General features: G+C 40.6%; 1 protein-coding gene across 1 annotated transcript in view; it reads right to left on the reverse strand.

The window, feature by feature from the left end:
* Positions 1-2,060: 2,060 nt before the first annotated feature.
* The window catches only part of LOC126278511 (uncharacterized), a 718,457-nt gene continuing 707,938 nt past the window's right edge, over positions 2,061-12,579 (reverse strand). Inside the window, exon 6 of the mRNA XM_049978676.1 lies at positions 2,061-5,656. Within this exon, the coding sequence (XP_049834633.1) occupies positions 5,556-5,656 (101 nt within the window). The 3' untranslated portion in view covers positions 2,061-5,555. The remainder of the gene's footprint in view (positions 5,657-12,579) is intronic.

A 12,579-nucleotide genomic window follows, 5' to 3' on the forward strand; every position in this document is an offset into this window, starting at 1 on the left:
CAGTTTGCAATTATTCTAACGAATTCTGCCACATTCCGCGGAGCATAGGGAAACAATTATTTCCATAACCGCACCATGGCGTTCTGAGAGTGGTTTTGTTACGATCCCTTGTTCCACTCCATACGGCAGAAATTTGCGCATTTAATGAATATGTTTGAACGTCTGTTGTTGTTGATGTGACTTTTCCCACCTGTGTCTTTAGGGAGTTGAGGACAGACCACTTTCGAGCGGTGAATTTTTACAATTAAGAAGTGGATTAAGCGAATCTAACACGCTTTACCTCTTAATAAAATGCTTTTGATGAACTTACATCTCCATGTAGTTCAGTTTTCAGATGTTTCTGCTTCGAAGAAGTACTTATTGGAGGGTTGACGTAGGAGTGCGCTTCGGTGACAGCTGTGATGCACGGAGAAAACATGACACAAAAAAAAAAAAATTACAGAGAGGCACTTAAAGAGTTATACCTTAGATGCTGCGTAGACCGCGGTGAAAGTCTTGCATGACTGACTTCCAGCTACGAATATTCTATCCCGAGGATGCTACACTTTTGTTACAGATGAACAATTCAGCACGCCTTTAGAATGGTTCGAGGAAATAATAGCGGATTTCATAAATGCTGAAGAAGATTTTTTTGCATTATCATTGACGAAGAAAGCTGGATTGACAGTTCGATCTAGAAATGTTCAGTGTCAGTGGTATTGGATCTCAACAAATAGGTATTCACAAACAGAGGAATCCATAAGTATTGAAAAGGTAATTTGGGAAACTTTTATGTCGGAAAGTGGTGTGGTTGCAACTACTTCTCAGGAAGAGCAGAGGACTGTCACTACCTAGTGATACACAGTTATTAATCAACTAAGAGTTTTCCAGAATTTTCTCTAACAGCAGCTTATAGCAGGACTGTTAGAAAATAAACCAGCTTCATAATAATGTCTCGCTGAAAGTGGCTAACATTAGCCTTCTGTTTATGAAGTCCACAAAACTCAGATTCATGGCTCATGATTCACATAACCTGGGACTAGAGCAGTGAAATTATAATATTGGAATACGCATAGAATCTCATGGAAATTGCTTTATAGAAAATATGGTGATAAAATTGGTTTAAGTTATTTACATTTTGTACATCACAAATATTTCGGAATGATCATAGCGACAAAGCGACGCCATGAACCAGAGTCAACGTAATGTTCTACGTGCAAATCACAGTTGCTCACACACACACACACACACACACACACACACACACACACACACACACACTGTGATTGCACAATGGTAACATATTTGATTCAAAAAATACTTGCCACGTATTTACAATTTAATGGTTTATGTGTGTGTGTATATGTATTGTTGGTTCAGTTTCAGAGTTTGATTTTTGGATAGACGGAGAATCTTTTCTGTGAATTAGAGCCATTTTCACCTTTTTTTGTATATGTAAGCGCCTTTTTTACCATCCTTCGCATTACGCTTTAAATTATGTCACCTATAAGTGGAGTAGTACTTTGATTCATAGATGGAAGGGAGGCGATACACTGCCAATAAACTTGCTTTTCCCCTTTTATATGGGCTTATAATGATCTAAATGTAAACAGTGTGAGGGTCACACTGAAACTTCATTGTTAAATCAGCTTATAAAATTTAGTCAGTATCAGATGGAAGGCAGATAAGTACTACCTGAAAATAGTAGATTTTATAACCTCTATTTTGATAGAGCCTTTACAGTTAACTCAATTTTCATCAATGGTACAACTGTTTTTATCCCATACTTCCTGAAAAGCAAGTGCTTCCAATGTACATCTCATATACGTTTTACGTTTTCTCATCTAAAGCCTTAGAAATTACTGGAAATCTCCCTGGTTTGATCGGAGGAGCAGAGGATAAGGTAAATTATTTTTACAGTTTTAGATAAAAGAGGTTTAATACACACTTTAATGCTCACATGTTAGAGGCGTCAAGCACGGCATTACTATAGTTCTCTAATTCCTAGTCGAAAGCATGGTTTCCATATGTACAGTAAATCAGAAGCTGATGAAAAATATTCATACAAACAATCCGTGGAAAAAGTTTCTTAATTTTTATTTACATGACGTTATAGAAATAAAAATCTTTGACACCACATTTATATACTCAAATATTTCTAATAACAAGAGAAACCCATTAAGGCAAGGCTAGTCACACTCTAGCCAAACAGCCGTTGGAGGAAATAAATGACACATATTCAGTAATATATATTGTTATAATTCAAGGTTAATGAACAGGTAGCTATGACTTTCATATTGATATGTTTACATCGTATCACAGAGAAACATATTTTCACAATACGTTCTCGAATATAAATAATTTTTATATCCACATAAACTAACAATGATAAAATTTATACAAAACATAAACACATTTATGTGGACGATTTTTGCTTACTAATATTTATCTCTTATGTATATATGTCTTCCAGTGTACTGTGGGGCGCTCATGATCACGCAGTTGTGGTTTTTAATATAGATTTTTCTTTAAAAAATAATAAGTAAGGTGTCATTATCAAATACTAACATTGTACACATAAAGATTTGGGACTCAGCGCGTCCGACTAATGCCAGATATTACCTATTAGGGGTGTTACGTAAATCTGTTTTGCAGTTTATTCCTAAAACAGTGCTGGCATAGCTCTCCGCGACAACTGTGCACATTGCCTTGCAGATATGTGCAGAGTGTGCCACCCAAAATGCCACAAGTCAGTTGATAATTTGGCTTTGATGCTCCTCTGTGGTAATGAGTGACTCGAGGAGAATAATGAAACGAAATCGATTCACAGAGTACGCTACTCTCTGCTACTCAAATAACCGATATCTAGTTCACTCACCTCTTTTATTCTTACCTTAAGAAAGTTCATAAATGTTATAAAAATAATTAACCTGCCATTCTGACAAGCAATTTTCATATAAGATATGTATTAGTTTACAGGAAGACATTAGTGCCTGAAATGCATGATGAGTTGCTTAATCTTACCAGAAAGAGTCTGGTTCGTAAGTTTCTGTAAACTATAGGAACAACGCCTGCAAATATAGTCTAATGACACCTGAATCAAATAATGATATCTGCACACACCAAAGCACCCTGAGCTCAATATTTCACATTAATATTTCAATTAAAAATTACATGCAAATCAACTTTACACAAGCATTCTATTCCACTACTCTGTTCAAAACATGCGTTGTTCATACATAAGTCCAAATACTGTTGTAGTTAGTGAAGTAACAAGCGTTTGCTGAAGTAAATAGCAGAAACAGAAGACATAATCTATACTTTTCCTTTACGAAGCGAGTAAATTTTTCGTTCTGCATTTTGTTTTTTCCTGTTACTAGATTCTATGGAAAAGATGGGTGATATGTTTTACCATTTGCGCAGTGATGTTATGGACCATGAATACACCAATTCTTGCTTACGTTATAACCTTCAAATCGATACACAATTTAAAAAAACCGTTACCTGCGGGCTAAAAATGACATCGCCGTCTTCACAACAAATAATTGTTTTATTCACAAGAGGACCACGCTTAATCGTTATCACCGATTTTGCCCATATTTATGATATAGACAGGGCTTACATAGAATGAAAGTCACGATAGTGGAAATCCAGATGTGAGCGCAATTTGCCGCCAGCGTTTGGAGCAGCGGAAAGGCATCAGATTGGCAGTCTGGGGTCGAGACCTTATGCGGAAGCGTTTTTATTTCTTTACTTCAACTTTTATGGTACTTACACTGCAAGTAAATCGAAATAATGCTCAAAACATTGTTTTGATTAATATTTCCAGAAAAGTATGAAAAGAAAGCGCCAAGGAAAATTTTGGATCGCGCATAAATTTCCAGCAAGAAATCGTAAGCAGTACTCAAGAACTTTGTATACAACATTACATACTGTTACTATTTTATAGCTGATGTTTTACAAGTGCTGGGTTAATGTACATCTTAACAACAGGGAAAGTAGTAATTTTCGCGGCATATTGTACACGTTAGAGAAGCTACATTCTACAATAACGTGTTTATTTAAAGTTTCTGTAGGAAAACAAACTTGGTTTACATTCGTGAAAGTTGCTCCCTCATAGCAAGTTTGGTAGCAAACCACGTGTAATGCGTTATTTCCCAAAGTTTTGGCGCAGTTATCTGGTGATGTATTTTGATGCAGTTTTCTTGGGATGTGGTTCCTTTCCCTCCCTCGTTAAGGTAAGAGCAGTTTTAAACTTTTTGGTCGAATTCTTTACCTCACACTAAAAACACACACCGCAAGATTGCAATAGCGGAATGCACTTAGGGAAAACACTAATACTTCACGACGCCATCCCTTCTTGGTGTGGTTGTTTGCCGTCCTATTTTGTGAAAATATCAATAAAAAACATCATATTGAGCATTATTTCAGTTTATCTGCAGTATAAGTAATGTACTAATTAAACAGAAAAAGAAGGTCCTATGTATAGGGACTCGACACCAGAGCTCTGAGATTAACGTTGTGTATTTTTCCCACTGCGCTAACTGCTGCCTGGACTCTTTTGCCATACAAATGGTTGATGCCTCGCCCGAGCCGCACCAAAAATTCCACTTCTATTACTTTCCTTACTGCCCAAGCCCTGCGTATACGACAAATCTGGGCAAAATCAGTGGGGACTAGTAGATGCCGTCAGCTTGTAAGTAGCTAACTGGTACACGGATCTCTTTTATATTCCGCCTAGGTTCATAAGAAAGTTCATAAAATGGTGATGTGTTGCACAAAGGTGAGAAACGTTTTGTTTCGTGACAACATTTAGCAACATATGAAATAACTGCAACCGACCAAGCGTATTTCAAAATGGTATGGTTCATTGAATTGTGAACTGACACTAAAATGCGAAAAAGAGGAAGTGTGTGGTGTAAAAGATGACATGACTATGTGTCCTACGGACAGAAAAGTGAAGCAAAACTTTACATAATCTTTCTCGGAATACGGCTGCTGTTATGAACTGCACGAAACTGAAATTTTGTCTGACGCTGACGACGCATTTTTTTGATTGTTCTCCGGGTTGACAACTAAAAATTACAACAGGAATTGACAGATTAAGCTCGTCTGGTTAGTTCCTAACGACAGTCAGTGTTACAGATGAAGACAGTTTGTAGCAAAAGATATTCACATCAACAATTCTAAAAGCGACAGGCTCCGTATCGTCATACTCGAGCAAGAAATAATCTCACCCTTATGCAGAAACTTTTACGTATTCCTTCGGATGAGGATTTTTCTCCTTTGGAGAAATTTTATGGAACCGTGAAAGATATACCTTGTAAATGCTCAGAAGAACCACCCTTTTACTGTATATCACGCAGGAATGCTTTACATGTAAAAAGTTATGTTCTTCCCGCCGATTATTAAAATTATATAGTAAGCTCCAGTTATAAAAAAGCCGGGTATTTACATCCATCCATATATAAATGTATACGTCTAACCACGTCTGGAAAAATACAAATAAAACGACACTTGCATCATCCAAAAGGTTCGCTAGCTATGATTGCGAGCTGCTAATTGACGTAGAGAGGTCATCGGTGTAGCAGGGCGACCAGACACAGCAGGTGCAGCGGCGAGGCCAGCAGGCAGCCGCAGCTTGCGCAGCTAGCCTGACGGGGCACCTCCACCTCCACTGGAACACAGCACGGTACACGTCGGTCAGCTCTGCAACCAGGATTTTGGACAACATGGTTGTGGAGAGAAGCAGCGATTAGTATGATTAATCAATAATTAAAAAACAGTCTTAATCGCATTTATTATTATTATACCGCCAACAAGTTTCATCTCGACGTAGGGGTCATCTTCTGGGCGTTTAGGCCATTGGTCGACTGCTGGTGGTGTCACTCCTGTCTACATAACGCCAGGAAACCATCACCTGAAAGTAGTTTCCTGCGATTAAGACTGTTTTTGAATTATTGATTCTGCAACTAGGGCTGGAAGGTCCAAAAACAGCTCCAGTTATAAAAAAGCTGGGTATTTACATCCATATATAAATGTATACGTCTAACCACGTCTGGAAAAATACACACCTCACCGTAATATCTATCCAAACATTTTGCCCTAAAAGTTGCGCTACCTATTTTAAACGTAAATAGAGACAGCTGGGCCTTTCAGTTGCTCATTAACAACCAATTGCAGTCACTTCTTCCCGAGATCATAATTAAAACGTACTGAAACTAAAACAATCAGCTAATAGATTTATAATTTAGCAGTTATTATAGCAGCTAAGTGCTCAAGCTCCTTAAATACATGTTCTAGCAGTACTGTTCACACCGTATCATTCGAAGTGTTGTTCCACAGGCATGGTTATGGTCGCTTATTGCTAAGTAAGTCTCGGCCACACGATCAACACCTGCTGGAAAGAAATATGCTTAACATTTATGATACTTTATGTTCACGACGTACTGTAGCACTATACATTAAACGCATGACTGTCAACTCTAGTGACGAGTAATCTTCCATCTGTGACAACGTGTCACGCACTGTACACAGTCACACACCTCAGCATGGATACATCACAAGCTGTCTGATGGAATGGATAACTGGCAGTATCGATGGCGGAGTGCATTAGGCGTGCTGTTTATCACCCACTGCCCGTCCCCGTGTACAATAGACACCCGGCATCTTCTCGAGAGTGCGGCAGAAGTGCATGTATCAATGCAATAAAAGCATTGAGACAGGCCGTAGTCACTTTGAACAGTTACTATGAACTACATTCTTCTTAAGCAAACTACTCTGTGTATGTTCGTGAAATATACAGATTTCAGACGCTAGTGGACGCTGAATTCACTGGAGGGTACCAGAGCACGTGGGTATTGCGAGAAACGGGAAGCGAATCTAGCAGCCAAGGGGGAGGGTCGTCATCCTCATTTTTTCAGTGTGTCATCCCCTTGTATGCTGTAGCCTTGCGGTTGATATCTAGAGTCCTTCTTCTGTGGGATGGTATAGACAATGAGCTCCGTCTAGTAAGGCCCACAACGTGGCCGTGGCGTACCTTTTCCAGCCACGTCAACGCGACGAGGTCTTCCTTACTCGTATCCGCGCAGACGACATCACTATGCCGCATGGCTTCTTGTTTCTGCGAGAGGAACCTCCAATGTGTAGTGGTTGTGCGTACAGATAACTGCGCGCCACATTTTATTGGACTCTTTCTCCGTTATTTTAGCGCAAGTGCGATAGTGATTGTGCGGTCAATGCGAGTGAGGTAGGAGTGAAAGCATGAGTATGCCAAAGTCTTAGAGATCTTATCCACATTTGTTTGTTTCAATGAGTGTTAGGGCGCTGATAACTTCACCGTTGAGCGCAAATAAACTACAAAACACACACTCACTGAATTCAATGGCTACAAGTGCAAATTTGTACCAGACTCGAACCCCGATTTCCAGCTTTATGCGAGCGGCTACCTTAACTGCTTCAGCTATCCGGTATCCAGAATCAGGTGAAGCTGCTAGAAATGAGTATAACGGACAGTGGACGCCACATGTATAGTGTGCGCCAGTTTGAGTATTTGGAGTGGAAATGAAGCGCGTCCGGATAGCGGAAGCCGTTAAGGCACCAGCTGACGTAAAGTAGGAAATCGGGGTTCGAGTCCTGGTCCGGCGCAAATTTTTACTTGTCGCCACTGAATTTAATTCAGTGGTCAATGGTGGCTGAGTTCTGTTTATCTCTTAAATCATAAGATAATCTTACATAAAGATAAATTGAAAGGTGTTCATCAACCGAGATAAACCATGAAAAATCATTTATTCTTGTGGGACGGGAAACAAGAAGTTGTTCAGTAACTTCGATTATTTCAGTTACACTTAAGAATAAATAACAACAATCTGTAGTTAAACATAGTGTTAATATTTCTCATTTGAATCCACTTTATCAAGAACGCTCTATTTTTAGGAAATTGTTACGGGAACTCTTCACTGAGTTCCTTTCGCTACTGCGGGGCTGTGAAAGGGAACTTCCCTTTCGACTTTGGTACTGTGGTCTGGAGCCGGTCGCTGTGGCCGAGCGGTTTTAGCGCTTCAGTCTGGAACCGCGCTGCTGCTGCGGTCGCAGGTTTGAATCCTGTATCAGGCAAGGGTGTGTGTGATGTCCTTAGGTTAGTTAGGTTTAAGTAGTTCTAAGTGTAGGGGACTGATGACCTCCGATGTTAAGTCCCATAGTGCTTAGAGCCATTTGAACCATTTTTTACTGTGGCCTGGAGCTGCAAAGTGATGTCCTGCCTATTCTAGTAATTCCGAATAAAATACTTCATTATGTGGTGATACGAATAAGCTGTCCCCTCTTCTAGCGCCAAAAGATTTCCAAGGATAGGTCTTCTTTTATTCTGTTGCATGTATTTCGTGAAATTTTGTCACTGATCGAAGAACTTGCCCTCATTTAATTTTACGTTTTTCTGGAAAAAATAGCTATAGTTTCAGCTGCTCCTTCCCAGGGTGGAATATCAGCTAATGTAACCGATTCAAAGCCTTTTGATTGGCTGCTGGGTTTATATGTCTCGCACGAACTTCAGTGTCTCAACATGGGTGGGAGCGACGAGCGAGTGGGGCGGAGCGAGGCGGGTTGGAATCGACTGATCGGCAGACACATTCTGCATTGCCTCACTCGCTCGTTCTGCGCGCAGGTTGGTTGTGACGCCGTAGGTTAGGGTCGTTCAGCCTACGAGGAAAACATAGGACACTGACATAATAAGAGCATTGGTATATCTCCTTAGTCCTCCTTATGGATGTTCGTTGAGCTTCCATCTTCAGCTTGGAACAGGCCTTTGCTGTTTCTTCTCTGTTTCATCGCTAGAAAGTCTAACAAAAGTTGAGCAGGCTGGATATTCGCTCTTGCGCCACGGTAAAAAGCAGTCACTTCCTCCTAAAGCCAGAGAGCTGGTGACCCCATCTGCAACGCACACAGGCCAGTGGGATCACATTGTTTCATTATAGTTTAGTGATATACACTCCCTGGCAGAAAAAAGGAAGTACACAGAAGGGGAGGAGGGAACGAAATGAAACTTCGCGGGTGGAAAGTGAATGTTACGTCACTTCAGTGATTACAAAATCGAGTCAAATCTACAAAGTACTTGGCAGAATGACCTCCTTTATCGGTATGAGGATGCATTCACACTGGCCTGGAAGCATCCACTGTTAGGAAGACATCATACACTGATCTGCCAGGCCTACTGTCGATACAAACCCGTGATAAGAGCGTCACATGTTTGCTAGTGAAGCAGGTGAGAACAAGACACCCGCCCGGTTTATGTAGTATCAGTGACTGTGATGTCCGTTTGTAGAAAGGGGAATGCACGCGATCTATCTGAGTTTGACCGAGGAGATACTATAGTGGCCCTGAGGCTATGCACGAGCATTTCGGAAAGTGCACGGCTTTTCTGGAGTCAGCTGTAGAGCGAACAACTTTTAATTGCGCATCGTGGAATAGTTGACATTTTCTTTACGGCGACGAATAGAATCAGGATGAAAAATAGCTAACTCAATTGAAAATTTAAAAAGAGTAGGTGTCTTTGTACTACTACGGGACTTTAGATACATGTAGGGAACTTAGAGGCATAATAAGCCCAGTGCTGACCATATACAATTTAATTTCAAGATTCATTTGAATTTTAATTTGTTCGGCGATGTAGTTACATTCAAGAGCAGCCGTAGCAGACTGGGAGAACACATTCCACATTGGCACGCAGTTGCGGAAGTTATTACAGTGATATATGTACCTAGGGAGTTAAGTTGTCGGAAAATGCCAGATACAATTAGTTAAGTAGTCAATACGACAGCAAATAACAGCGCAGAAGTCTTACTGAGACAATGGACAGTTTATCAGGCCGCCAAGCGACTGGACAAGTTACAAGTGTCCTGATTTGAAATACGGACGAAAAATGCAACAAAACTTTTTTCATCATGAATTAAGGGTATGGAACAGTGATGCGTTTATTAGCACAGCATCGCAGATCTTGGCCTCCGATCAGTGAGTCTGTAATTTAACGTTCGAAGTTACCCTCGAAAATAGATGACAAATGAGTTTGTATGGGAAAGTTTATGGTTTTAGAGAAGAAGTGTGACCAGAACCTGGCATGGTAACCTCAGTTGTAATAGAGTAACTAAAGCAGAATTATAACAGCACATAACCTCTTATGCGAAAGTATGCTGTCGGGCATATGTTGTGTATGAAAATCAGTCCCGCGTATGCTCCGTAGCAATTCTACTGAAGACGTTAGGGGAAACTGTGACGTAGACGCCCTGTACAATTACGTACTGAGAAGTCCACCTGAGGCAATGGCAAATAATGCAGCTGTTCTGTCAGGACGGAATGAGCCCAGTATGTGTACATCAGGTCCTGGCAGTGGGAAAATTGTGCACGAGGAAGCTACAGAATCCTTCGACAATCAGCAAGAAAACCGAACGGAGACCAATAAATGTGATAACACACGTAACTCAAACTCAACGGACAAGAGTTTCAGCAGCGTCACTGCTATCACGCGTGATGAGGACCACGGGAATGTGCCTGCGGAAGTGGAAGAGAATGCGTGGATGGCGTCAAGCGTTGGTGATACTACTTCAGCAAAGCAAAGGAACGGAATGGAGAGCGAAGTAGCAAACAATCAAAGTAAATTAATAGGCGAAGCTGCTGTTATCTTCACCTGTAGCGCAAATTACCAAGAACATCAGAATGTGAGCCTGGAAGTGGAAGAGGATGTGGAGGTGGCAGGAAGCACTGGTGACTGTAAAAACACTGAAATTAAATATTTCGATTACGCAGAAAACAAATGAGACGACAAATCTACGTCCGGTAAATGCACTATGCTAGCAAAATCCGTGGAAAATGGATGCGCTGCCAAAACCTCTTCTACAGTGCGACAGTCTTCACAATATTCCTGGACAAAGCAAAAACCAGAAGCATTGTTCAAAACAGTTTCAGCAAGCAGAGAAGAGAAATTTCTACTATTAAGAAACATAAAAGAGAAAAGAAAGGCAATGATATCGCGCAGCTGTGTTACATCGCGCAACGGTCTTACATGCCAAGGAATTTATGATTGCAAGAAGTAGGGGCAAGTAAAATATTGTATCCTGGGCAGACGAAGTACCAAACCCATCGGACGAAGTCTACGTTGCACTGTGCGATAGAAAGTTACTGATACTCTGTGTTTTAGGTATTAAAATTGCCAATACTGTGAATAGTGTATGTACAAAATGTATAAAAATAACGACGTTTGTGAACCGATAGTCAGGGCCATCAATGGTAGTGTAACATTTAACGATAATGATGGGTTTGTTAGCACAGTGTCAACAATACACGGAGGTCTTGGCTTGCCGAATGATATGGATGATACTAAAACGGCTTGTCTTGTTCACCGAATGAAAAGGAACTAAAGTGACTACGTGAAACAGAGCCACGCCTTTCGTATTTAATGTTACTGTTCCAGTGGTGAATGTAAATGTGAGTAATGGCTTTCCAAACATATCGTACAGAATTTAAGGAGCTCCTCTGTGATAGATACAAAAAAATCACCGAGGAGGTTAAGGTGACAGTTTGCTAAAATCGGAAAATCCACGTTGGAGACCCGGTCCAGTTCGTTGATACATTTCAGTGCCCAAATGCGGCTAACGTCGTTAAAAAATTTGAACAAAAAGCTGCATTGTACACGACAAACCAAATATTTGTTCTGCTGTTTTCAACAGACTTGCCTTTTATTCCTGAGAGTGGAGACCGCTATGTCATGCTGGCCATCCTGATTTAGAGTTTGCCGACCGGGGTGACCGAGCGGTTCTAGGCGCTACAGTATGAAACCGCGCGATCGCTACGGTTGCAGGTTCGAATCCTGCCTCTGACATGGATGTGTGTGTTGTCCTTAGGTTAGTTGGGTTTAAGTAGTTCAAAGTTCTAGGGAACTGATGACCTAAAAAGTTAAGTCCCATAGTGCTCAGAGCCATTTGAACAATTTTTTTGATTTAGAGTTTCTCATGGTTTTTCTAAATTACTTGAGGCAAACGCAGGGATGATTCCTGCTGTAAAACTACTGCCGAGTATCTGTTCCACCGCCGCCAAATTATACTTCGTAACATTATAAGGTGTTATACTGTTGACGCCATTGCCGTCTCCATCTGATCCTGTTCTAGGCCAACTCCCTTGTAGTCTATCTTCAGTTTTTTTTCTTCATCCAACATTTTCATTCTTGTGCCCATCTGCTGTACCTTCGACAGCTGGTGTTAGAATTAGTTTTCAGGGCAGTATGTGCCACATCCATTCTTCTTTACGAGTCTTCTATTTTTTTTACCTTTTCTTCACTGTATTGTTCTTCATTTTACCCGGGCATTTTGTTTTCTCCATTAGCCTGTAAGCTCACACCTCTAATGCAATTATTCTGTCCTTTTCTCAGTTCTTCAATGTTAAGTTTTCACAGTTAGATCTGTAACAACGAAAATGTCTGAAACGCCTAGGTATACAACTACATCTACATCTACATCTACATCTACATCTACATCTACATTCATACTCCGCAATCCACCCAACGGCGTGTAGGGGGAAGCAGTATATTCGATATCTCATCCAGAAACGCACCCT

The sequence above is a fragment of the Schistocerca gregaria genome, chromosome 6, assembly GCF_023897955.1.
Source record: "Schistocerca gregaria isolate iqSchGreg1 chromosome 6, iqSchGreg1.2, whole genome shotgun sequence".
NCBI classification, from domain to species: Eukaryota; Metazoa; Arthropoda; class Insecta; order Orthoptera; family Acrididae; genus Schistocerca; species Schistocerca gregaria.